This window comes from Nomascus leucogenys, chromosome 14 (assembly GCF_006542625.1).
Source record: "Nomascus leucogenys isolate Asia chromosome 14, Asia_NLE_v1, whole genome shotgun sequence".
Taxonomy (NCBI): Eukaryota; Metazoa; Chordata; class Mammalia; order Primates; family Hylobatidae; genus Nomascus; species Nomascus leucogenys.
This window is the reverse complement of record NC_044394.1, coordinates 26377767-26405477: the sequence shown is the minus strand read 5'-3', so window position 1 is coordinate 26405477 and position 27711 is coordinate 26377767. Positions and strand designations below refer to the sequence as shown.

Below are 27711 nucleotides of genomic sequence, written 5' to 3'. Positions count from 1 at the left end.
CTGCCCGCCACCCATCGTCTGGGAAGTGAGGAGCGCCTCTGCCCGGCCACCCATGTCTGGGAAGTGAGGGGCGCCTCTGCCCGGCCACCTATCGTCTGGGAAGAAGTGAGGAGCGCTCTGCCCGGCCGCCCCGTCCGGGAAGAAGTGAGGAGCGCCTCTGCCCGGCCGCCCCGTCCGGGAAGAAGTGAGGAGCGCCTCTGCCCGGCCGCCCCGTCTGGGAAGTGAGGAGCGCCTCTGCCCGGCCGCCCCGTCTGGGAAGTGAGGAGCGCCTCTGCCCGGCCACCCTCGTCTGGGAAGTGAGGAGCGCCTCTGCCCGGCCACCCATTGTCTGGGAAGTGAGGGGCACCTCTGCCCGGCCACGTATCGTCTGGGAAGAAGTGAGGAGCGTCTCTGCCTGGCCGCCCCGTCTGGGAAGTGAGGAGCGCCTCTGCCCGGCCGCCCCGTGTCTGGGAAGAAGTGAGGAGCGCCTCTGCCCAGCCGCTCCGTCTGGGAGGTCTACCATGGAGGCCAGAAGCAATGTGGGGGCTGGACGTGGTGGCTCACACCTGTGGTCCTGGCACTCTGGGGGGCGAGGCGGGTTGATCACTTCGGGCTAGGAGTTCGAGACCAGTCTGGCCAACTTGGCGAAACATGAAAAATACAACAGACAAACCAACCAACCAACTCAGTGACAACAAAACAGGTCTACCCTGGAGTCATACTCTAATTTTTTCTATTTTCCTCCCTTTCTGATCCTTTATCCCACTTTCTTTTTCTTCCTCTTCCTTCTCCCTCTTCTTTGTCAAATAGAGGATTGAGTTATTATCACTGATCCACATAAAGTCCCTCTCTACCTTATTTTAACTCCCACCCCCATTTCTATTCCCCGACTTCCCATGTGTAACCTTCCTAATATGTTTGATACGCATCTTTTTGTTTGTATTTTTAGAAAATGTTTATTGTTTTTGTGTGCAAAAAAAATTAAAAAAAAAAAAAAAAAAAAAGAACTGCCAGTTGTGATAATTTTAAAAAATGTCTCTAGGTGGTGCCAAATGTCCCCTAGGAGCAAAACCATCCCGGTTGACAATCACCAATTTAGAGTGATTTTGGATTTGCTATTCAGGGTCCAGAAATTGGTCTCTATATTGACATAACTCTACAAATCCTGGAAACCTACAGGTGTGGCCTAGCTAAAGCTTCTGAAAACTTACATAGTGTCTTTGTGAAGAATTGGAAAAGGTACCTGGATGAATTAGAAAAGGGCTAGATAAGGAAGGTTAGGCTGAGTTTCATTCTCTATTTCTCCTCTCCTTTTATTCCTGCTGTGTATATGAGGCTCTCTAAGTCAAGGGTCTTGATGTGTTGATAAAGAACAGATTCTTGGAGACAGTACCCAGGTAGAAGGATGAAATGCAGACTTGATGGCTTTACCATTAAATCAGCTGTACTATGGCCACTTCCAAATAGTGTATCAACAAAACATTTTCATTCATATCGATAAGGAGATTGTCCTTCCTAAGAATGGATTCATTTAACAAATGTTTATTGAGGACCTACTATGTACTGGGAGGAAAAATGCTTCCCTCTACCTCTTCGTCCCCTTCTTTCTGCCTATTCTATTTCTGTGAGCTTGGTATTATTTATTTTACATTTTTCAGAATTTGTCCTACTGGTACAAATTCTTCTTTTCCCTCCCCCTTAATTTACTTGATTTCTGAAGCATCAATTGCAATTAAAAGGAAGAGGAATGATGAGAGGGATGGCTTGAGTTTTCACAATGTTCCTTAGCTATAAATCAGGGCTCCAAGTGTACACACCATGCTGGGCTGCATTCTGGAGGCCCTCCTTGGCTCTGACTGTATAAGTTATCCTACCTTGTGCTAGCACATCAGCTGCCAAAACAGTTTGTAGAATCTGCCTCCCCGAAGGTCTTCAGAAATAGAACAAGATGACAATCTCCATGAGGTGATGGTTTCAGTACAATCCTGCTGATTAGAAGAATCAGGCTAGATTTTTCTGTAAAGGTTTCTTTCAGTCTTGAGTGCTCTTAGATGGATGAGTTTGCTTTTTGGTGCAGGAGGGAGGGATGTAAAGTGACACTCTTTGAACTTACTGGCATATCACTACACATATCCTGGGTATTTATATTTATGTATTTATTTATTTTGAGATGAAGTCTTTCTCTGTCACCCAGGCTGGAGTGCAGTGGTGCAATCTCAGCTCACTGAAACCTCTGCCTTCTGGGTTCAGGCAATTCTCCTGCCTCAGCCTCCTGAGGAGCTGGAATTATAGGAGCCTGCCACGACACCCAGATAATTTTTGTATTTTTAGTAGAAACACTGTTTTGCCATATTGGCCAGGCTGGTCAAATACAATAACAACACTTATTTCTTTTGCCCACAAATTTGCAATTTTTCTCAATTTTTTTTTTTTTTTTTTTTTTTTTTTTTTTTTTTTTTTGAAGTGGAGGTTCTTGTTGCCCAAGCTGGAGTGCAATGGTGTAATTTCAGCTCACTGCAACCTCCGCCTGCCAGGTTCAAGCAATTCTCCTTCCTTACCCTCCTGAGTAGCTGAGATTACAGGCATGCGCCACCATGCCCGGCTAATTTTTGTATTTTTAGTAGAGACAGGGTTTCACCATGTTGGCCAGGCTGGTCTTGAACTCCTGACCTCAAGCTATCTGCCTGTCTCAGCCTCCCAAAGTGCTGGGATTACAGGCATGAGCCAAGGTGCCCGGACTGTAACCCTTGTTAGTACTACAATAATGAAAGATTAGTTCATTCCTGTTTTTCAATAGAAAACCTGGCTGTTTACTCACACATCACAAAACATAAGTTTGCCAGCACCCTCTTTTGGCTTTTCCTCTTCCCATTTTCATTTTTCTTTTTCTTAAACTTTTAAATTTTTACTTTTTACTATTGCCAACAATCAACCTCTTCCCATTTTCAGACAAATATTTGAACTGGGAAGGTTAGAAAGTAACAAAAATGTTAACTAGAAACCTTTCTAGGAAAATTAGGAAAATCAAAATATGCTTAATGAAACAAGGCCTCTACTTCATGTTACTATTTCAAGCTAAACTTAAAAACATAGAATGAGGCCAGGCATGGTAGCTCACACCTGTAATCCCAGTACTTTGAAAGGCCAAGGTGGGCAGATCACCTGAGGTCGGGAGTTTGAAACCAGCCTGGTCAACATGGTGAAACCCCGTCTCTACTAAAAATAAAAAATTAGCCGGCCACGGTGGCGCGTGCCTGTAGTCCCAGCTACTCGGGAGGCTGAGGCAGGACAATCACTTGAACCCGTGGAGCAGAGGTTGCAGTGAGCTGAGATTGTGCCACTGCACTCCAGGCTGGGCGACAGCGTGACACTCCTTTTGGGGGGGGGGGAAAAGAATGATGCAAACAGTATGGCTTAGGAAAATGGGGCTTAATGGTGGTTTCGATAATAAACTAATGCAGAGAAAAATACAAAATAACAACAAATACTGTCTTTGAATTGGAGTAAAACCTAAGAGAAATAAGATATATACAGCTCTCTCTTCTTTTCTTTTCTTTTTTTTCTTTTTTTTTTTTGAGACAGAGTTTCACTCTTGTTGCCCAGGCTGGAGTGAAATGGCATGCTCTCGGCTCACCACAACCTCCACCTCCCAGGTTCAAGCGATTCTCCTGCCTCAGCCTCCCCAGTAGCTGGGAATACAGGTGCGTGCCACCACACCGGGCTAATTTTTTGTATTTTTAGTAGAGACGGGGTTTCACCATGTTAGCCAGGATGGTCTCCATCCCCTGACCTCAGGTGATCCACCCGCCTCGGCCTCCCAAAGTGCTGGGATTACAGCATGAACCACTGCACCTGGCCCCTCCTCTCTTCTAACCTTAACCAGTGCCTGGCTCAGTCCTATTATTGAGGGTCTAGGACATCGTGGGCTATTCATTCTAAACAGAACCTTCATTTGGATGGCTGACAAAGTATTATTGTTTTGTAAAACCTATTTCACAAATTATTAAGGAAATTGTATTGTTATTGCCAACATTCCCACATATGCCTTACGTCTGCTTGGATCTGATAGGAAAGTATTTTTGTTTGTTTGGTTTTGGAAAGTATTTTTTTAAATATAAGAAAGCTGGCCGGGCGCGGTGGCTCACGCCTTTTATCCCAGCACTTTGGGAGGCAGAGGCGGGTGGATCACCAGGTCAGGAAATCGAGACCATCCTGACTAACATGGTGAAACCCCCTCTCTACTAAAAATACAAAAAATTAGCTGGGTTTGGTGGCGGGCGCCTGTAGTCCCAGCTACTCGGGAGGCTGAGGCAGGAGAATGGCGTGAGCCCGGGAGGCAGAGCTTGCAGTGAGCCCAGATTGTGCCACTGCACTCCAGCCTGGGTGACAGAGCGAGACTCCATCTCAAAAAATAAATAAATAAATAAATAAGAAATATAAGAAAGTTTTAAAAACATTTTTACCCTCCATTAGCAACAGTGCTTTGCTTAAATTACTCTACACAAGTGTTTATGTTTTTGTTTTGTTTTGAGACAGAGTCTCACTCTGTCGCCCAGGCTGGAGTGCAGTGGCATGATCTCGGCTCACTGCAACCTCTGCCTCCTGGGTTCAAGCGATTCTCCTGCCTCAGCCTCCCAAGCAGCTGGGATTACAGGCATCTGACACCGCGCCTGGCTAATTTTTGTCTTTTTAGTAGAGATGGGGTTTCACCATCTTGGCCAGGCTGGTCTTGAACTTCTGTGATCCACCCACCTTGGCCTCCCAAAGTGCTGGGATTACAAGTGTGAGCCACCGCGCCCGGCCATGTTTATGTTTTAATATTTGTTGAAATCCCATTTTAACGGAGAAATAACGTACATTAACACTCTGATGAAAGCCGACGTTTAACATTTATTTACTGCCTAATCCCAGGAACAAAAATAATTCCAATTTCACAGAAAAAGAAAAATGTTTATAACTTGAAACATTTCAGATACTTAAAGCATGTCTCAAAACTTTAAGACTGTCCCACGAAGCCAATAATGGCATCTTCCAAATTCTGCTCTGTCTTTTATGGCTGACAGGTCGACTCCTTACACTGGTAGAACTAGTAGAGTTTAGTAAGCCCCTAGAGATCATCTAGTTCAACCCTCCTATTTTATAGATGAGGAAAATGAGACCCAGCGGATTTAAGTGGCCTTCCTTAGGTCACACAGCTAATAAGTAGCAGAGCTTTTAATAAACTCAAATCCAGTATTTTACACCCCAAAATTAATGCATTTCCTCATCACCCACTTGTTTCCAATATATTACATCAGTCGTCTAAACAAATAACCATAGAATTTATGTGCTACTTGGGAGTATTCTGGTCCTCTGAAGAGAAGTCGGCCTCAGAGGTTTATGGATCTTCATTTCCTAGTGCTAATATCCTTTTTTTTTTTTTTTTTTTTTTTTTTTTTTTTTTTTTTTTTTTTGAGACAAAGTCTTGCTCTGTCGCCCAGGCTGGAGTGCAGTGGCGCGATCTCGGCTCACTTCAACCTCTACTTCCTGGCTTCAAGGGATTCTCCTGCCTCAGCCTCCCGAATAGCTGGGATTACACCCCCGGTTCATGCTTTGATTTTTAGTAGAGACGGGGTTTCGCCACGTTGGCCAGGCTGGTCTTAAACTCCTGACCTAAAGCGATCCACCCACCTCGCCCTCCCAAAGTGCTGGGATTACAGGCGTGAACTACCGAGCCAGGCCCCTAGTGCTAATATGCTAAAGGTGTGTTAAAAAACAACACGGCTGGGCGAGGTGGCTCTAGCCAAGCCTGCAATCCCAGCACTTTGGGAGGCCGAGGCGGGCCTATCACCTGAGCTCGGGAGTTTGAGACCAGCCTGACCAACATGGAGAAACCCCGTCTCTACTAAAAATACAAAATTAGCCGGGCGTGGTGGTGCATGCCTGTAATCCCAGCTACTTGGGAGGCTGAGGCAGGAGAATCGCTTGAACCCGGGAGGCGGAGGTTGCGGTGAGCCGAGATGGCGCCACCGCTCCAGCCTGGGCAACAAGAGTGAAACTCCGTCTCAAAAACAAAAACAAACAAACACCACCACCACCACCTCATGATTACAAGATTAAGTACCTTTGAGCATTTGTTTCTGAACTTACCACACGTATCTGTCACTTTGCAGGTGCTTAATAATTGTGAGCGAACATTCAACGAACCTCATTTCATAAACTTCCCTACTGAAATATAGTGGTCATAGGAGACCAGCAGTTTAGCTCATGGCTTCTGGTCCTTGCTTTGTATTGGAATACTGCTTCTATCTACTGACTGGTTTACCCTGGGCTTCAGTTCCTTCTTTGGGCTCCAGTTCCCTAACCTTTTAAGTAAAGGATTATTGTGAGGACTAAACGAGATATAAAACGTGTAAAGGTTTAGCACTGTGCTTAGCAGATAACGGAAATAAATGATCTTTATTATAATGTTTAAGCTCCCTAGGAGTCAGTGGCTACGTCCTGCAGGAGACACTAGTGTAGAACAAGCGGGTGGTGGTAACTAGACAGACCTGATTTGGCAGTCTGTCAAACCTCTACCACCCAGTATCAACCAATACGAGATAACTAACCTCGACACTTAAAGAAAAACCTCCACTCATTCCAAATCTCCCTTTTCTGACTCCCTTTCAAAATGAACAAAACTGCATAAAATGCAGGTCTATGTGGACGGGCAAAAACAGACTCAGTCACATCCCTTAGGGAGTTATTCCGGCGCCCACCCCACCGCGCGGATAGATCCAGCCGGAGTTAAAAGAGGGGACGTCCGGCTGGGTGCGGTGGCTCACGCCTGTAATCCCAGTACTTTGGCAGGCTGAGGAGGATGGACCGCTTTGAGCCCAGGAGGTCAGACCAGCCTGGGCAACATAGCGAAACCCTGTCTCTACAACAAATACAAAAATTCGCTGGGCATGGTGGCGGGCACCTGTCGTCCTGGCTACTTGGGAGGCTGTGGCGGGAGGATCGCTTGAGCCCCAGAGGTCGAGGCTGCAGTGAGCCGAGATCGCCCCACTGCACTCCCGCTTGGGAGACAGAGCGAGACTCGGTCAAAAAAAAAAAAAAAGGCCGGGCTTCGTGGCTCACGCCTGTAATCCCAACACTTTGGGAGGCCGAGGCGGGTGGATCACCTGAGGTCAGGAGTTCGAGACCGGCCTGGCCAACATGGTGAAACCCCGTCTCTACTAAAAATACAAAAATTAGCTGGGCATGGTGGCGGACGCCTGTAATCCCAGCTACTCAGGAGGCTGAGGAGGAGACTCGCTTGAACCTGGGAGGCGGAGGCTGCAGTGAGCCGAGATTTTGCGCCACTGCACTCCATCCTGGGCAACAGAGTGAGACCGTATCCAAAAGAAAAAAAAGGAGGGGACCTCACAGCCGTGCAAGGTGGAGTGAGGAAATGCGGATGTCATCACCACTCGCCTTTAAAATCGCGCACAGCCGTGCAAGGTGGAGTGAGAAAATGCGGATGTCATCACCACTCGCCTTTAAAATCGCGCGTTGTCATTGCCGCCTCGCGTAAAGGCTTCCCCGGCGCTCTTCACCAACAGCGCCCCGGGCGTACAATCTCGCCAGCCAGGAGCTCCCCGCACGTATCCACCTCACCCGGCGCGCAGCGGACAGCCTCCTACGTCACGCCAGCGCCGCGCGGCAAGAAAGGCCCCCTTCTCCGCCTCCTCCCGACGCCGGCGCCCCTTTCTGGAAGGTTCGTGAAGGCCGTCAGGGCTTACCGTTATTACTCTGCGGCCGGCCAGAATCCGGGTCCATCCGTCCTTTCCGAGCCAACCCAGACACAGCCGAGTTTGCCATGCCCGAGAATGTGGCACCCCGGAGCGGGGCGACTGCCGGGGCTGCCGGCGGCCGCGGGAAAGGCGCCTATCAGGACCGCGACAAGCCAGCCCAGATCCGCTTCAGCAACATTTCCGCCGCCAAAGGTATCACTCTCAGGGCCTGACCCGCGGCACCGCGGGGTTGCGCTCTGCGCTCTCACCGCGGGCTTGAGCGGGTTTGGCCCATTTCCCATTCCTTCGGATGATCCCCCTTGTCCTCCCTGTAGAAGCAGCCCAGTGGAGGGATCCTTATTTCTGTTTTTCTGCCGATGATTGCCAACCCGGAGTATGGAGACCTTTGGACTTGCCCCATTTTGCATCTTAGTCTCCCATAGTTTTTCATCCTGCATTGTGCATTATTCATATTGGAGCCGAAAGCAGTTCAAAATGCCGAGGATTACATGCAGTCTTCACTAGGGATCTGACGCTTGAGGGCTGTCGCTTATCTGCTTATTGGAACTGGCAGTATTCACAGTATCTGTCAGCTTTCTTATTCTTATTTAAAGAACTATTAAATAAACCACTTGGCACAACTGTTGAGACGAATTGGGTGAACTCTCCAGTCTAAATTGGGGCGGTGCTCATTGTGCTGGGATGGATGTAGGAACCGACTTACGTGTCTTGTTTGAAATAGTTGCGGAAAGTTACATTGATGTCGTCTCTGCTTGTGCAGTGAAACACAGGCAAATCAAGAAGCAATTATTTGGTTTTTTTGTAGAAGAGTGTGGCACACGTTGGAAATCAGGAAGACCACAGTTTCATTCTCTGCCTCCGTTACTTCATGTCTTAGTGACCTGTAACCTCTGTGCCAAAGATTTACTTATAAAATTGAGGAGGAAAATGTTTGCTTTTTAGAGTTAAGATTAAGAGAAATCGAGTTGAGATAGGAAAATCTGAAAGGAAAAGTCAGGACAGAGGTTTAGAGATCTTGTCCGAGTGTGTATTAAGTATAGTATTTCTTTTGGGTTGGAGAATAGTATGTTTACAAAAGAGGTGAGATTAGAAAGCTAGGTTGGGGCAGATGTTAAAGGCCTGGTGTCCTGGAAAGTATTTGGCTTAATCTCCCCCAGCTATCGGATCATTTCTTTTTAGCCATCGTGTAGGCTTGCCGTGAGGATTCAGTGAGATAGCATATAAAGACCCGTGTATATAAAGTACACCTTACAAGTATTTGCAGTCATCAGCCCAAGGAACTGGGAATGTCATGGTGCTAAGATAGGTAACGCTGAATGTAAGAAAAAGTAATAGTTTCTAACTTGGGCCTAATGAGTTGGAAAGATCAGAATGGCCAGATTTAGGAGTCGTTTGGAAGTTAAGGAGATAATACACCTGGAAACGAAGGTTTGTAGGATAATTGTCTAGGTACCATAGTTGAAGCTTACATTTATTAGATTAGGAACAGAATGTTGAAAGATAAATTTTGGGTCGGGCGGGGTGGCTCACGTCTGTAGTCCCAGCACTTTGGGAGGCTGAGGCGGGCGGATCACATGAGGTCAGGAGTTCAAGACCAGCCTGGCCAACATGGAGAAACCCCGTCTCTACTAAAAATACAAAATTAGCCAGGTGTGTTGGTGTAGGCCTGTAGTCCCAGCTACTTGGGAGGCTGAGGCAGGGGAATCGCTTGAACCTGGGAGGTGGAGGTTTCTGTGAACCGACGTCGCGCCATTGCACTCCAGCCAGGGCGACAAGCGAAACTCCGTCTCAAAAAAAAAAAAAGAAAGATTAATTTGGGGGCCAAGAGAGTTTATAATATGGTTGATACTCAACAAACAACAAATGGGAAATTTAGCAACCTTTGAAACAAAAGCGGACAGAGAACTGAAACAACAGAGGAGGGTGTGCATGTGGGAAGGAAAGGCCACCTAAGTTATCTGTGAAGATGACCCGTTATATCTTGAACTCCTGGCCTCAAGTGATGGCCTGCCTTGGCCTCCCACAGTGTTGGGATTACAGGCGTGAGCCACCGCGCCTGGCCCCAGAGATGTTTTATAACATACTGATGATGACCAAAAGCTACGATTTGAGAGTTTTGGTTTTTGTTTGGTTTGTTAGGTTGGTTGGTTTGTTGAGATGGAGTCTTGCTCTGTTCCCCAGGCTGGAGTGCAGTGGTGTGATCTCCGCTCATTGCAACCTCTGCCTCCTGGGTTCAAGCGATTCTCCTGCCTCAGCCTCCCGAGTAGCTGGGACTACAGATGCGCACCGCCACACCCAGCTCATTTTTGTATTGTTAGTAGAGGCGGGGTTTCGCCATGTTGTCCAGGTTGATCTCGAACTCCTGACCTTAGGTGGTCTGCCCGCCTCAGCCTTCCAAAGTGCTGGTATTACAAGTGTGAGCCACCACGCCCGGCCTTGTTGGATTTTTTTAAAAGAGTATCTTGCTCTGTAGCATTTCCATTGTGGTTTGCCCTTTTGGCGGTGTTAGTGGGCCACCTATATACCATGTTCACATTAGTGAACAAAAGTCTTTGCTCTGAGAGATTACATACTAGACAGAGTAAACAAATAAGTGAATTATATATAACTTGAGCATTCCTAATTTGAAATACTCCAAAATTCAAACCCTTCTGGTCCTAATCATTTTGGAAAAAGGATACTCCTCCATCAGTATTTTAGATCTAGGCAGTTCTGTTGCTGCTTGTCCTGTTTTAAGGAATGGAGGAAATAGCAATTCTCAGAGCTCCTAACTAGATTGTATCATTTTGACATCTGAAGGAAGATGAGATGAATCCTCAAAATGTATTCTGCCATAAGCTGATTACAAATAATAGGCCAGGCGCGGTGGCTCACACCTGTAATCCCAGCATTTTGGGAGGCCGAGGCAGGCGGATTTTGAGGCCAAGAGATCGAGACCATCCTGGCCGACATGGTGAAATCCCATCTCTACTAAAAATACAAAAAATTAGCTGGGTGTGGTAGCACGTGCCTGTAGTTCCCAGCTACTCAGGCTGAGGCAGAAGAATCACCTGAACTCAGGAGGCAGAGGTTGCAGTGAGCCGAGATCACGTCACTGCACTCTAGCCTTGTGACAGAGTGAGACCCTGTCTCAAAAAATAATAATAATACTGTGTACGTTGACTAACAAAAAAGTGAAGCATCATACATTTAAAAGAAAAATAATTACTCTGTTTCCAATAGATTATTTTTAGACAGTGAATTTTCTTCTGTGGACACAGTGATTTGTTATGCACCATATCCTAATAAGAACACAATGATCATTTGAGAGGGAAAAAAAACTCTATTCTTTAAGGAGTCTTGATTTCCCGTACTCCCAGCTATTCTGGGAGGCTGAGGTGGGAGGGTTGCTTGAGCCCAGGAGTTTGAGGCCATCCTAGGCAATATAGTAAGACCCTGTCTTTAAAAAAAAAAAAGTTCTTATTTCTTTTCTTCTTTTGTTTTCCCCCCATCTGCAGCGGTTGCTGATGCTATTAGAACAAGCCTTGGACCAAAAGGAATGGATAAAATGGTAAAGAGTTGAGTCATTGAATACTAATTGAGCACTGCTGTTCACACTACAAGATCTTGATGGAGGGTTAGATGTGCTGTTTAAAAAGTGGGGCTGGGCGTGGTGGCTCACACCTATAATCCCAGCACTTTGGGAGGCTGAGGGGGGGAGGATCACCTGAGGTCAGGAGTTGGAGACCATCCTGACCAACATGGAGAAACCCTATGTCTACTAAAAATACAAAATTAGCCAGGCATGGTGGCTCATGCCTGTAATCTCAGCTCCTCGGGAGGCTGAGGCAGGAGAATTGCTTGAACCTGGGAGGCAGAGGTTGCGGTGAGCTGAGATTGTGCCATTGCTCTCTAGCCTGGGTAATAAGAGCAAAACTCCATCTCAAAAAATAAATAAAAATAGTAGAAACTGGGTGGGGCACAGTGGATCACACCTGTAATCCCAGCACTTTGGGAGGCCAAGGCGGGTAGATCACAAGGTCAAGAGTTCGAGACCACCCTGGCCAGTATGGTGAAACTCCATCTCTACTAAAAATACAAAAATTAGCTGGGCATGGTGGTGGGCATCTGTAGTCCCAGTTACTCGGGAGGTGGGAGGCTGAGGCAGGAGAATCACTTGAACCCAGGAGGCAGAGGTTGCAGTGAGCCGCGATCGCGCAGCTGCACTCCAGCATGGGTGACAGAGCGAGACTCCATCTCAAACCAAAAAAAAAAGTAAAAAGTGTTGGGTACCTGGAATTTAGAGGAAGGAGAGATTACTTTGGAGTCAACAGGACTAAACTATAATTCATACTTTGTTTAATGCTTTTTAAACAATGAGAATGCACACCCAAATATAGATATTTATTATGTAGTTAAGTGGAAAGTATTATAAATCCAGGTGTTAGGACTCCAGTTTAGTGTTCCTTATGGGTGTAACTTTGTATCCTGATGTGGGTCTCTGCAAGATAAAACAATATAGAGGATCATCTGGATGATACTACAGATTATTCTCCTCTCTGGATATTCGAAAATCTATCCTTCCCAAAAATGCCATTGTCCTTTTTGTAGGACAAAAAAGGAAAAAAGTTACTGTGTTAACTATAAGAATTGTGTTCACTGCATTGCATGGTACTCCTTTAGGGCATCCATGGTGGAAATCATGTTTCTGATTAATAAGAAATTATTAAAGATAGCAAGTGCTTCTTTATAATATTTTTCCGTGTGTGTGTGTCTACATTTCTTCACTTTTAGATTACCCTGCAACAAAGCCACTTTTTTCTTTTGTAAAGTTGGACTGTTACTGCATATTCTTAAATTATTATGCTAATGTAAGGGAAGAGAATTTAAAATTAAGTACTTTGCAAACAGAAATTAACTTCTCTATTTTGAAATGTAAAAGTTTAATAAAACTATTAAGGTGTCACCTTGGAATGTAACTTGAAAATTTTTTTTCTAGATTCAAGATGGAAAAGGTGATGTAACCATTACAAATGATGGTGCTACCATTCTGAAACAAATGCAAGTATTACATCCAGCAGCCAGAATGGTAAGTATAATTTGAGGTGAGTCTTTTTTTTTGAGACAGAGTCTTGCTCAGTCATCCAGGCTGGAGTGCTGTGGCACAATCTCGGCTCACTGCAAACTCTGCCTCCCAGATTCAGGCAATTCTCCTGCCTTAGCCTCCTGAGTAGCTGGGATTACAGGTGCGCGCCACCACACCTGGCTAATTTTTGTATTTTTAGTAGAGATGGGTTTCACCATGTTGGTCAGGCTGGCCTCAAACTCCTGACCTTGTGATCCACCTGCCTCGGCCTCCCAAAGTGCTGGGATTACAGGTGTGAGCCACTGCACCCGGCCAGATGAGTTTTCTTTTTTAAGTGTATTTGATACTTGGTAAACAGTTAAATTTATTTATTTGATCACATGATATTTAAGCACAATGAACACTTTTCGTGCTGAACAGGCATATTTTTAGGATACATGTGTGCCTAACATTGTGCTTGTTGGTGTGAGGTGATAATAAAACACAAATCAAGCCAGGCATGGTGGTGCATGCCTTTAGTCCCAGCCACTCCATAGGCTGATGTGGGAGGATTTGAGTCCAAGAGTTTGTGGCTGCAGTGAGCTGTAATCACACCATTACACTCCATTTTGGGTGACAGAGTGAAACCCCAGAAAAAAAAAAGAACAGCTGGGCACAGTGGCTCACACCTGTAATCCCAGCACTTTGCGAGGCCGAGGTGGGAGGATTGCTTGAGCTCAGGAGTTTGAGACCAGCTTGGCCAACATGGCGAGACCTTGTCTCTTATGAAAATACAAAAGATAATAGCTGGGTGTGGTGGCGCGCACCTGTGGTCTCAACTGCTCAGGAGGCTGAGGTGGGAGAATTGCTTGAGTCCAGGGGCAGAGGTTGTAGTGAGCTGTGATTGCGCCACTGCACTCCAGCCTGGGTGACAAAGCGAGACCCTGTCTCAAAAAAAAAAAAGAAAGAAACACAAGTCACCTTATACTTGTCCACAGAAAATGAATATTTTTCCTTTCAAATGATTATTGTGTTCTTATTAGGGTATGGTGCATAACAGTTCACGTGTCCACAGAAGAAAATTCATTGTCTAAAAATAATCTACTGGAAACAGTAATTATTTTACTACTTTTACCTTATACTAGTCCATGGAAACTTGTCATACACTTGAGGAATGAGGAGATTAAAAACATAAACCTGGTGTCAAGTCATATGAGCAAAAACAAATGCATTAGAAATAAATTTCTGTCAGGCTGGTCGCAGTGGCTCATGCCTGTAATCCCAGTACTTTGGGAGACTGAGGCGGGTGGATCACCTGAGGTCAGGAGTTCGACACCAGCCTGGCCAACATGGTGAAACCCCATCTCTACTAAAAATACAAAAATTAGCTGGGCGTGGTGGTGCATGCCTTTAATTTCAGCTACTCAGGAGGCAGAGACAGGAGAATTGCTTGAACCAGGAAGGCAGAGGTTGCAGTGAGCCGAGATTGCACCACTTCACTCCAGCTTGGGGTGACAGAGTAAGACTCCGTCTCAAAAAAAAAAAGAAACTTCTGTCAAAAAAATCCCTTTGAGTTATGTAAAGATGGCTTTAAAAAATTTTTTTTTTACAAATATACTGATCAAAATTATTTATAATAGAAACAACCTGGAATAGGCAAAAATATCCAATGGTAGGAAAATGTTTAAACAAATAGTATACCACAGCATGTTAATCATACAGCCATTAACAATTGTTTATGAAGATTTTTATGAGGAAAAACACTAATGAAACATTACATTAAAAAAAGATAAAATTACATATATACTGGGAGCTTACTTAAAAAATAGAAAATGATTGGAAGTAAACCAACATACTGTATACAAATACTAATGGTCTTTGCTTCAAAAATAGTTGACACATTTTAATTTCTTTCTGTATTTTCCAAATTTTGTGTAATTACCACATACTATTTTACAACAAAAAAATTTTGTTATCCAGAAGTGACAAAAGTCTATAATATTGCTATTAAAATGTTGAAAAAAAATGATAATTTATTATTGGAAAATAAGCATCTTATTTGGAACATAAAATAAGAAAGCATTGGTAAATAAAACTTCACTGCTACGTGGATGGTCCTGAGGCATCATATGTTGTGCCATCCACCAGTTATGAAAAGATGGCTTTTTAATGAATCAGGTTATACTTACAAGGGGTCTATTCAAATAAACTTGGCAAAAGACTCTTAAGTTGATACTCTAAGGCTGGGAATGGTGGTTCATGCCTGTAATCTCAGCACTTTGGGAGGCTGAAGCAAGAGGATCTTTTGAGCCCAGGAGTTCAAGACTATTCTAGACAACATAATGGGACCCTGTCTCTATTAAAAAAAAAAAAAAATTTTTTTTTTTAAGTAGCCAGACGTGTTAGTGTGCACCTATAGCCCCAGCTACTTGGGAGACTGAAACGAGGATCTCTGGAGCCCAGGAGGTGGAGGCTGCAGTGAGCCATGATTGCACTGCTATACTCCAGCCTGGGTGACAGAGTGAGACTCTGTCTCAAAAAAAAAAAAGTTTGATACTCTAGTCTCATCTGGAATGCCCCTTTTCTTAGTTTCCAAGTCTATATTTATGTTACATTTTTGCTTTCTGATTAGAACTTTGAGTAGCTTTGAGTAGCAGGGCAGGGGGAGATGACAACCCACAATCTGAACTGGAGATCATCTACTGGTCTTTAATTTTAAATGAAACCCAACGTAGACAACAAATCAGAAATCAGGAATCATGTTGAATCCTCAAATTCTGTTTGTGACACTGGTGCAATTATTTGAATTAGGTGTTACTGGGTTCTGTCATTTCTCATTGAGCACCTTGGCATTTTCTGTTCCCTTAGCTGGTGGAGCTGTCTAAGGCTCAAGATATAGAAGCAGGAGATGGCACCACATCAGTAGTCATCATTGCTGGCTCCCTCTTAGATTCTTGTACCAAGCTTCTTCAGAAAGGTGGGTAGGATGTAGTTTATTACTGAATAAAGAAAAGTTTAAAAGAACAAACTTTGGGAAAAAGCCAAGTTATTTGTAAGTAATATGGGATTTAAGATTTAATTTGGAATAACTAATCTTTTTACCAAGAATTTTTAAAGTTGTAGATTTTGCTGTATTTATAATAGAAATTAGAAGAAATTTTCCTTTGGCTTCTGATATTTGCTGGGCTCCTTTTTGAATGGAACTCAATTGAATTTTGCTGTTCAAAAATGAGTGGTAGAGGCCGGGTGTGGTGGCTCACGCCTGTAATCCCAGCACTTTGGGAGGCCAAGGTGGGTGGATCCCCTGAGGTCAGGAGTTCAAGACCAGCCTGACCAACAGTGAAACGCTATCTCTACTAAATACAAAAAATTAGCCGGGCATGGTGGCACGTGCTTGTAATCCCAGCTAAGGCAGGAGAATCGCTTGAACCCGGGAGGCGGAGGTTGCAGTGAGCCAAGATCATGCCATTGCACTCCAGCCTGGGCAACAAGAGCAAACTCCATCTCAAAAAAAAAAAAAAAATGAATGGTAGAAATATTACTAATTTTGGACTCTTATACAAGAAAGGAGATTTCGGAGAGAAAGTCAGGATTGTTCTTGCTTTAGTAAATGGTATTTAATTATAGTAGTGACTCTCCAATCACTTATTCTACTTAAAATGTAGATTTGTGATATTTTGAAAAGTATCGGCCAGGTGCGGTGACTCATACTTGTAATCCCAGCACTTTGGGAGTCTGAGGCTGGCAAAACAATTGAGCCCAAGGAGTTGAGACCAGACTGGGCAACATGGCAAAACCCTGTCTCCACTAAAAAAAAAAATAAATAAATACAAAAAAGCCAGGTGTGGTGGCCTGTGTCTGTAGTCCCAGCTACTCAGGAGGCTGAGGTGGGAGGATTGCTTGAGCCTGGGAGGTTGAGGCTGTAGTGAGCCGAGATCAGGCCGCTGCACTCCAGCCTGGGTGACAGAGTGAGACCCTGTCTCAGGAAAAAAAAAAAAAAAAGGTATAAAATTTGGTTTTAGTCCTAAGTATTAATAAGTATGTAATCTATTTTAGGTTGGATGGAAGTAAATTATTAGCCATAGTTATGTTATTCAAGCCACTATATTACAACTGAAGCATAAGTTTGTAATTAAAAATAGTTAAATTTGTGCTTGCTTTGACATTAATGAGTAGAAAATTTTTAAGCCATGTCAAATGTGTAGTTTACCCGTTACAATTAAATAACTAGACTTTCACAAATTACAGGGATTCATCCAACCATCATTTCTGAGTCATTCCAGAAGGCCCTGGAAAAGGGCATTGAAATCTTGACTGACATGTCTCGACCTGTGGAACTGAGTGACAGAGAAACTTTGTTAAATAGTGCAACCACTTCACTGAACTCAAAGGTGAGACAAGCACTAACAGATAGTTGTCAAATTAGTTTAAAGTGTGTTACTCTATGATTCTTGATGCTATACGGTACATAAATACTAAGTCTCAAGAGTGACTAGGTAACTGTTATAATCTGTATAATTGAATTGGTTTAAGATTAAGAGAGGAAATGAGCCATAAGGCTAACAAAGGAGTTAGAATATTTAATATATACTATATCCATTTATACTTTTCTGTTTAATGCATTGTAACAGTGTTTTGATAAAGCTAGATATTTTAATTTGCCTGTAAGAAACCTTTTCCTCCACCAGATCAGAAAGACTGTCATAGATCTCTGGCAGTATAGCTACTTTTTATTGAATACTTAATATGGTGGGCACTGTGATAAGTTTTTTACATTTATTATCCTCTTCAAGGCCGTCAGAGATAGTCATATCCCCATTTTATAGATGAAGAGAGTAGATCTAGAGGAGTGACTTATCCAAGGACAGCTAACAGAAAGAGCCGAGATTTGAACCCAGGACAGGCTGCCCATTGTGGTCCATCCCTTAACTAATATATATGCTGCTTTTCTTATTTACCAAACTTAAAGTGGTGTTGTACTTTTAAGTTTCTTTGGAACTCATGTCACTTGTTTTCTGTAATGTCCTGTGTTTATCCCTTCCTTCCCCTAACCCTTTTTCCTTTTAAAAGTCAGTATTAAGTCCATACATTCATTTTGTTTGAATGTTAGATAGTGTTAGGAACACTAAGTGATACTGTTGGATGTCCCTAGAACTAATACAGATAGTATAGCATAATGGTTACAAGCACTAGTCATTGAGTCTAGACTGCTTGTGTTTGTTCAGTACTGACTTCACCACTTAACTATGCTGTTTGGCCAAATGACTTAACCTCTTGGCTTCAGTTTCTCCATCGGAAGATTGAATGAGTTAATATGTAAAGTTCTAAGACCACTGCCTGGCATATGTTAAGTGATTGATAAATGTTAGCAATTTTTATCAACCCCTCATTGGGAATATACATACATAACATTGATGCCTCATCACACATTCATTTTAGATAGGAAATATTCATGTAAAATTAAATTTATGCTTTTTGGATTTCCTGTAAAACTTTGATATTCTATGGTCCCGGCTATTATATTAATAAAAGAAAAAAGCAAGCATACATGTTTTTATTTTGTGCCCCTGGTGACAGCCTCAATGGAAAAGACCGTTTATGGACTGTCTTCTCATGGGTGTTTCCCTCTTCGTACCCACACCCCACTGCAAAAATTATAAGAGCCTTTCTTAAGTATCTTTGTCATTGAAAAATTAGGACTTCTTCTACTGTGAAGCTAACTTTTTTTTTTTTTTTTAATAATTCTAGGTTGTTTCTCAGTATTCAAGTCTGCTTTCTCCAATGAGTGTAAATGCCGTGATGAAAGTGATTGACCCAGCCACAGCCACCAGTGTAGATCTTAGAGATATTAAAATAGTTAAGAAGCTTGGGTAAGCATCTCTAATTACAGCTTGAATAAAAAATTTGAAAATGAGCATCAGATCGCCAAAAGTAAATAGTTAAAAACACCTAGATGAAAGTCACAAAGCTCTCTTCTCAGTTTTGTTTTTGTGAGAATTTGTATTAGTATGGGGATCCGAAGATTTTGTTTATGTCACCTTATGATAGTAAGACAGCAGTGGATCAAAGAGATCCAGGAATGGGGCAATAATAAATGTGAGGCTGAATCATATTTTATTGGACTGATGACTTAATCTGTTAATCTATTAAACGTACAGATGTCCACTCCCTCTTAACTACCCCTCTTTGTTTTCTTTTATTCTTAGTGGGACAATTGATGACTGTGAGTTGGTGGAAGGGCTGGTTCTCACCCAAAAAGTATCAAATTCTGGCATAACCAGAGTTGAAAAGGCCAAGATTGGGCTTATTCAGTTTTGCTTATCTGCTCCCAAAACAGATGTAAGTAGAATCCAAATGAAATTGGTTCTCTGTGTTTAACTTTTTAATAACTCAGGCATTTCTTTATTAAAAATAGAAAATACTACTAGTGATTTAAAGCATAGATCTCAAAAGACTTACTAGAATTGAGACAAAAATAGAAATTGTTGGTGCCACAAGTGACAAGTCTATATCCTCAGTTTGGATATTGAAATTGAGAGCTAGCCGATTGCAACGATGCCTGTAGTCCCAGCTCCTTGGGAAATTTAAGCAGAAAAATTGCTTGAACGTAGGAGTTTGAGGCTGCAGTGTGCTATTCCATCACCTGTGAATAGTCCCTGCACTCCACTCCAGCCTGGGCAACATAGTGGGACCCCATCTTTTCATTGTTGCTGTTAATTTACAAATTCACAGAGATTAGAGAGGGACCCCATCTTTTGAAAACAACTAGGGTAACCATTTTATATTTTTTGGTTATAAAAAATGTACTTGCAAAAAAGTAAGATACCAATGTATTTAGTTGAAAGTAAAAGACTCAAGTTTGGGGTATGTATCTTATCCAGACTCTTTTCTATGCATGTCTATATAATTTATTACTTGGTATAGTTTTGGTTGAATTTATACAGTACATAGTATTTTCACTTAAAATTCTACTTTTAAACTTAAAATATCTTACAATGCAAATTATGATGTTCTTTTTCTAAACAGATGGATAATCAAATAGTGGTTTCTGACTATGCCCAGATGGACCGAGTCCTGCGAGAAGAGAGAGCCTATATTTTAAATTTAGTGAAGCAAATTAAAAAAACAGGATGTAATGTCCTTCTCATACAGAAGTCTATTCTAAGGTGTGGGGCTATTTATTTTGTTCATCCCTTAATGATAATTTTGGATCTCCACTAGCAGTTTATTTTTTCTCATAAAATATTTGATTTAAGCACTTACTCTAAGTTGGTATTTCTTAACAGACAACTCTTAGGTGAAACGAAATGGAGAATTTTTATTTTAAAAGCACAGATAAAATGTTAGGCCTCAATATTGTACCATTATTTGCTCAGACCAAGGGAAAAAATGGTATAAGTTCAGTTAAGATGTCTAGGAAAAGCACTTTAAACAAATATATGACTTGCAAATTTAAAACAATAAAGGTGTAATTTTCTTTTACAAAAAAAAGTAGGTTTTTTTAAATAGCCAACTAACTGCCAGAATGTTGTGTTTTGGCTTTTTCAAAAACTTGTTTCTTAATTAGATTATTGGCTTCAGGGTGGAACCCTTAAGGAACAGGGCCAAGAAAGCATGCAGTTTTTAGAGTCTAAACCACACTTCTAATAGCAATTTATTTTTTATTGTTTATTTTTTTATTTTTTTTGAGATGGAGTCTCACTCTGTCACCCAGACTGGAGTGCAGTGGCACAGTCTCAGCTCACTGCAACCTCTGCCTCCTGGGTTCAACAAGTGATTCTACTGCCTCAGCCTCCTGAGTAGCTGGGACTACAGGCACGTGCCACCACGCCTGGCTAATTTTTTGTGTTTTTTTAGTAGAGACAGGGTTTCTCTGTTAGGCTGGTCTCGAACTCTCAACTTCAGGTGATCCGCCAGCCTCAGCCTCCCAAAGTGCTGGGGTTACAGGCATAAGCCACCACGCCCGGCCCTATTTTCCCTTTTAAATGTAGGATATATAATCTTACCTAGACCAAGGTCCTAAACATCAAGCCTCATTCTTTTAAAAGCCATGTTTGTTGCAGAATTAATTACCTAGTTAAAAGTGGAATTTATTTAAAGGTCTATGCAATTGGTTGCCTTGTCATTTAGAGGTTCTTTTTGGGGGAATGCTCTGCCTAGTCCATAGATGAAAAGAATTCTCTGAAGTTTGACAGATCCCTTTTTTCCTTTTTTTTTTTTGAGACACAGTCTCTGTCACCCAGGCTAGAGTACAATGTCGCAGTCTCAGCTCACTGCAACCTCTGCCTCCCAGGTTCAAGCAATTCTCCTGCCTCAGCCTCCTGAAATACCTGGGATTACAGTCACGTGCCACCACGCCTGGCTAATTTTTGTAGAGATGAGGTTTTATCATGTTGGTCAGCCTGGTCTTGAACTCCTGACCTCGTGATCTGCCCATCTTGGCCTCCCAAAGTGCTGGGATTACAGACATGAGCCACTGCGCCTGGCCAGTATTTTTTCCTAATAGACACATTCCCATTTACTCCATTAATATGCCAGAATGTACTGTGGGTGTTCATTTTATATAGTCTTTGATTGAAGACTCAGAAGACTTGGTTCTAATCCCAATCACATAATAGCTGCTGACCTTGAGTAAATTGCCCCCCAAACTCAGTTTGCTTATCTGTATAATAGGGATAGTAGTAATATCTACCTTTCTAGTATCACAGAGTTGTTATTATTCACAGTTCATGGGGAAGTGTAAATTTGTGGAGTCTGAATTAATACTTCTAAATTCATGAAGTATTAATAAGGTTTCACTTACCAAGATGTGCTCATTTGTTAAGAAAAATGAGGTCAGGCACAGTGGCTCATGCCTGTAATCCCAGCACTTTGTGGGGCCGAGGTGGGAGGATCACTTGAGCCCTGAGTTCGAGACTGGCCTGGGCAACATAGGGCGACCCTATCTCTATTAAAAATAAATAAATGGGCCGGGCGCAGTGGCTCATGCCTGTAATCCCAGCACTTTAGGAGGCCAAGGCGGGTGGATCACCTGAGGTCAGGAGTTCGAGGCCAGTGTGGCCAACGTGGTGAAACCGTCTCTACTAAAAATACAAAAATTAGCCAGGCGTGGTGGCGGGAGCCTGTAGTCTCAGCCACTTGGGAGGCTGAGGCAGGAGAACCGCTTGAACCCAGGAGGTTGAGGTTGCAGTGAGCCAAGATCGTGCCATTGCACTCCAAGCCTGGGCAACAAGAGTGGAATTCCATCTCAAAAAAATAAAAAGAAATAAATGGGAAAAAATAGTGACCTAGTTATTTTGTGTGTTTTATAGTGTCATTGGGGACAGAGTACATTTTACTACTGGAATTGTACTAAAATTTCCAATAGAATTGGAAATCTTAATTTTGACCTTATGAACTTAGTAAACTAAAGCATTTTTCTTCAGAAATAATGATTGGCCATTTAAGAAACAGTAATTAAAACCTTAAAGGCATTTGAAGAGCAAAATTTTTCTTTTAACCTAGCGTTGACATAATCACTGATTTTGTATTTTAGAGATGCTCTTAGTGATCTTGCATTACACTTTCTGAACAAAATGAAGATCATGGTGATTAAGGATATTGAAAGAGAAGACATTGAATTTATTTGTAAGGTAAAACATTAATATCTGTATTTGTGGGAAATGTCTAATAATTAGATAAATGTTGCCTTAATTTGTGGATTTGACTTATTTTTTCCAGACAATTGGAACCAAGCCAGTTGCTCATATTGACCAATTTACTGCTGACATGCTGGGTTCTGCCGAGTTAGCTGAGGAGGTCAATTTAAATGGCTCTGGCAAACTGCTCAAGGTAACAGTATTTCACTTAAATTTTTATTTGCTTAGGTTTGGGTATGGGGTTTTGGGTTGTTTTTTTTGTTTGTTTTTTGTTTTTGTTTTTGTTTTTTTGTTTTTTTGTTTTTTTTTTTTTTTTTTTTTTTTGAGACAGAGTCGCCCAGGCTGGAGTGCAGTGGCGCGCTCTCAGCTCGCTGCAAGCTCCGCCTCCCAGGTTCACACCATTCTCCTGCCTCAGCCTCCCGAGTAGCTGGGACTACAGGCGCCCGCCACCACGCCCGGCTAATTTTTTGTATTTTTAGTGGAGATGGGGTTTCACCGTGTTAGTCAGGTTAGTCAGGATGGTCTCAATCTCTTGACCTCGTTAGCCACCCGCCTCGTCCTCCCAAAGTGCTGGGTTTACAGGCGTGAGCCGCCATGCCCGGCCTGGGTGTGGGGTTTTTTTAACCCTTCAAATACTTAATTTGGAATTTGTTTACTGAAGATTACAGGCTGTGCCAGCCCTGGAAAAACAGTTACAATTGTTGTTCGTGGTTCTAACAAACTGGTGATTGAAGAAGCTGAGCGCTCCATTCATGATGCCCTATGTGTTATTCGTTGCTTAGTGAAGAAGAGGTAATGTCAGTGTTACATTATTAAGTAACATTTTGAACATTAAAACTACTGTATTCTATTTTTTAAAGATATAGCAAATTATTAAAAATAATTTTCTTTTGGATAAAATAAGCTAAAAATATATTTGTGAATTTCAGGGCTCTTATTGCAGGAGGTGGTGCTCCAGAAATAGAGTTGGCCCTACGATTAACTGAATATTCACGAACACTGAGTGGTATGGAATCCTACTGCGTTCGTGCTTTTGCAGATGCTATGGAGGTCATTCCATCTACACTAGCTGAAAATGCTGGCCTGAATCCCATTTCTACAGTAACAGAACTAAGAAACCGGCATGCCCAGGGAGAAAAAACTGCAGGCATTAATGTCCGAAAGGTAATCATTTAATCTCTAATGTAGAAAATGTTGATTAATATAATATTAAAAGCTTTGTGGTCATCTGTTGAATGGGGAAAGCTCTGTAATGAAAAGCATAATCTTGGATTTAAATACGAGGCCTGCTGCATGTTAATTACCTATGCCATTGAGTGAGAAGGAAGATGGTGACACCTTAGGGGGAAGCATTATTTGTTCATTAAATCTGCCACTTACTGACTAGCTTCTAGCAAGTTACTTAGTCTGTTCCTCAGTTTCCTCAGGTGTAAAAACAGGGATGATTAATAGTTCCCTCATAGGCCTTTTGTGAGAATTAAATGCTTTTCTAGTTAACAAGCTCTTAGATAGATGCTTGGCAAATACTAAAGACTGTATAAAAAATCATTGCCCTAGTTAGCATGAGCTAATGTAGTTGTGTAAGATAATCATATAGTAATAACATCGCTTTTTACTAATGTTTTGTTGAGGAGACAAACACATGATGGGAAAGAACTGACAGTCCAACATTGTATTGTTTGTATGGTAGACAACTCCAAAGGATGGAAGTATCTGTTTAGGGAAGGCTTTATGAAGATGCACTTTTGGTTGGTAGGGGATGAGGAAATTCCAGATGGGTAAGCAGTGGTTTTACAGGTGAGAAGGACCAAGCAGTTCTTCACCTGTGTAGAGCTGGGATTATATATTAGTGGTATAGTGGGCTTTAAGGTTGGAAAGATCAGATGAAAGCTATTATTAATAGGCCAGACGTGGTGGCTCACGCCTGTAATCCCAGCTGTTTGGGAGGCCAAGGTGGGCAGATCACCTGAGGTCAGGAGTTTGAGACCAGCCTGGCCAACATGGCAAAACCCCGTCTCTACTAAAAATACAAAAAAAATTAGCCAAGCGAAGTGGCGGGTGTCTGTAATCTCAGCTACATGGGAGGCTGAGGCAGGAGAATCACTTGAACCTGGGAGGTGGAGGTTGCAGCGAGCCAACATCACACCATTGCACTCCAGCCTGGACGACAGGGCAAGACTCCATCTCAAAAAAAAAAAAAAAAAAAAAACAACTATTAGTAGAATGAGGAGCCAGCCATTTTTTTTTTACTTCCTGTAGTTGGGATCCACTGAAGTGTTTCTTGTTTGTTTGTTTGTTTTTTCTTTGGAGACGCAAGCTGGAGTGCAGTAGCACTGTCAGCTCACTGCAGCCTCCTCCTCCCAGGTTCAAGCAATTCTGCCTCAGCCTCCCGAGTAGCTGGGACTACAGGCGCTCACCACCAGGCTGGGCTAATTTTTTTGTATTTTTTAGTGGATACGGTGTTTCACTGTCTTGCCGAGACTGGTTTTGAACTCGTGAGCTCAGGCAATTCGCTCGCCTCGGCCTTCCAAAGTGCTTGGATTATAGGTGTGAGCCACCGCGCGGGGCCTAAAGATTTTTTTAAGCAACAGGCTAAGGACATGAATTTAAGCGGGGCCTAAAGATTTTTTTAAGCAACAGGCTAAGGACATGAATATTTTAAGAAGGGAAGACTGGAAGTAAGGATGCCTATTAGAGGCCATCAGGGGTAATCCCAGGATAAAGGGAAGTAGGATGAGATTTTTTTAAGCAAGAGGCTAAGGACATGAATATTTTAAGAAGGGAAGACTGGAAGCAAGGATGCCTGTTAGAGGCCATCAGGAGTAATCCTGGGATAAAGGGAAGTAGGATGGTGCAATGAAGAATTTAAGGTGGGACTGTAGAGTAGACTGGGGTTGATCTAATTAAGAATTAAAATTCAGAGATGATTTAAACATTAAAAAGATAATGTTTTGTTTTGTTTTTTTGAGACAGAGTCTCACTCTGTCACCCAGGCTGGAGTGCAGTGGCGCAGTCTTGGCTCACTGCACCCTCCGCCTCCTGGGTTCAAGCGATTCTCCTGCCTCAGCCTCCCAAGTAGCTGGGACTACAGGTGCATGCCACCACACCTGGCTAATTTTTTGTATTTTTAGTAGAGACAGGATTTCACCATGTTAGCCACGATGGTCTCCGTCTCCTGACCTCGTGATCTGCCCGCCTTGGCCTCCCAAAGTGCTGGGATTTACACGCATGAGCCGCTGTGCCTAGCAAAGATATCATAATTTTTAACTACTGTGATCATTTTGCTAATTTTGCCAATATTTAAAAATAAGTGGCCAGGCACGGTGGCCTGTAATCCCAGCACTCTGGGAGGCCAAGGCAGGCAGATCATGAGATCAGGAAATCGAGACCATCCTGGCTAACACGGTGAAACCGTGTCTCTACTAAAAATACAAAAAATTAGCCGGGCATGGTGGTGGGTGCCTGTAGTTAGGATTGGGTGACTACAGCATTAATTCAGTTTTTCCAAATTTTAGTTGAAATAACTTCCCACAGTGTAGAGAAAAGCTTAGTAGAGTATCATATTCTAATCTTCCTAGACAGAGAGAAAACTAGATATAGGTCTTGAGATACACTGGTAACCACGTGGCTGCTGATGTGTATTATTACAGACACTAAAAGCAACTTGTGCTGATTTGATTTGCAGGGTGGTATTTCCAACATTTTGGAGGAACTGGTTGTCCAGCCTCTGTTGGTATCAGTCAGTGCTCTGACTCTTGCAACTGAAACTGTTCGGAGCATTCTGAAAATCGATGATGTGGTAAGTGTTTCCAGGTGGCAAATTTTCTTAGGAGGTCAAAAAGGCATATATTTTTTAAAGGTTTTTTTGTTGTTGTTTTTTTGTTTGTTTGGTTGGTTGGTTGGTTTTTTTGAGACAGAGTTTTGCTCTATTGCCCAGGCTGGAGCACAGTGGCACAATCTCGGCTCACTTCAGCCTCTGCCTCCAGGGTTCGAGTGATTCTCCTGTCTCAGCCTCCCGAATATCTGGGATTACAGGTGTGAGCCACAACGCCTGGCCATTGTTTTTTAAAAAGTTTTTATTTTTATTTTTTTTTTTTTTTGAGATGAAGTCTTGCTCTGTTGCCCAGGCTGGAGTGCAGTGGCACAATCTCGGCTCACTGCAACCTCTGCCTCCTGGGTTCAAGCGATTCTCCTGCCTCAGCCTCCCACCTCCCAAGTAGCTGGGATTACAGGCATATGCCACCACACCCAGCTAATTTTTGTATTTTTAGTAGAGATGGGGGTTTCACCATGTTGGTCAGGCTGATCTCGAACTTCTGACCTTGTGATCCACCCACTTCGGCCTCCCAAAGTGCTGGGATTACAGGCATGAGCCACCATGCCCAGCCAAGTTTTTACTTTTGATAAATGTTTGCTAGTCATCAAGGTGACAGCAGTTCTTAATACAGGTTTTCCTTTTATTAATTGCCTTAAACATTTTCCAGCCTTAAAATTATATCATTACAGGTTTTGAAATCTAAGTTTTTCTCTTATCAGGTAAACACTCGATAATCTGGCTAACTGACTAGCACCATTATGATCACCAGTATTGCGGCTGGAGTGGAACAAGATCACCTTGGTGTTCCTTGTTTGGAAGATTATTTCCTCTGAATTTCTGGGCTTGGTCTTCCAGTTGGCATTTGCCTGAAGTTGTATTAAAACAATTTAATGAAAACATTAAATATTTGGTTTCAAAAGGCAGATCGATTTATCTTCCAACATTCTGTTATTTCTGATACTTTTGAAAAACTAATAAAAGAAGCATAAAAAGTGAGTTTACATGTTGAGGAAAAAGATGGCCCAATATGCTCATCACTGATAAATGCTCATTGGCATTAAAAACTACCAACATGTAATATATATGCTGTCTTAAAAGTTAACGATACAAGTGGCACCTCTCTGAACCTACTCTGGCTTGGGAGGCTGCCCAATTAAAACAAAAATAAGTTAATGATACAGAAAGAGAATGAAAAATGAAAGCCTCCTTTTATCCTATCATCCTAATTCCTTTTCCCAGTAATAATGACTGCTGTGTTGGATTCCTTCTGCAAATAAAAGTGTATACTTATATGTAGCAAATCTTTCTTACACAAAAGGGATTCTTAACCAATGTCTTGTTTCAGTGATTTTAAACATCTTGATTGCCACCGTCCTGATCTAAGCATCAGTGTCATCTCACCATGAAGAGTGTGAAATCTGTAACTAGTCTCTTCCCTTTAGCCACCTTCCAATCTATTTCGCACACATTGAAGTC

The 27711-nt window shown here is 42.5% G+C and overlaps 1 protein-coding gene across 1 annotated transcript; it reads left to right on the top strand.

Moving 5' to 3' along the window:
• The first annotated feature begins 7470 nt into the window (after positions 1 to 7470).
• On the top strand, positions 7471 to 27231 carry CCT4 (chaperonin containing TCP1 subunit 4). The gene is made up of 14 exons (XM_003262435.4): positions 7471 to 7928; positions 11234 to 11286; positions 12715 to 12804; positions 15649 to 15757; positions 17029 to 17171; positions 18529 to 18650; positions 18987 to 19119; positions 19807 to 19946; positions 22316 to 22412; positions 22501 to 22611; positions 23080 to 23210; positions 23348 to 23582; positions 26104 to 26217; positions 26955 to 27231. The coding sequence occupies exons 1-14, from the start codon at positions 7802 to 7804 to the stop codon at positions 26967 to 26969; spliced, it is 1620 nt and encodes a 539-aa protein (XP_003262483.1). The 5' UTR covers positions 7471 to 7801; the 3' UTR covers positions 26970 to 27231.
• The last annotated feature ends 480 nt before the right edge of the window (positions 27232 to 27711 follow it).

Excerpts from the sequence above, each read along its gene's own strand:
- CCT4 (XM_003262435.4), top strand. The coding sequence starts at position 7,802 with ATGCCCGAGAATGTGGCACCCCGGAGCGGGGCGACTGCCGGGGCTGCC. Across the intron at positions 17,172-18,528 it reads CCACTTCACTGAACTCAAAG|GTTGTTTCTCAGTATTCAAG; the intron begins GTGAGACAAGCA and ends TAATAATTCTAG. Across the intron at positions 18,651-18,986 it reads AAAATAGTTAAGAAGCTTGG|TGGGACAATTGATGACTGTG; the intron begins GTAAGCATCTCT and ends TTTTATTCTTAG.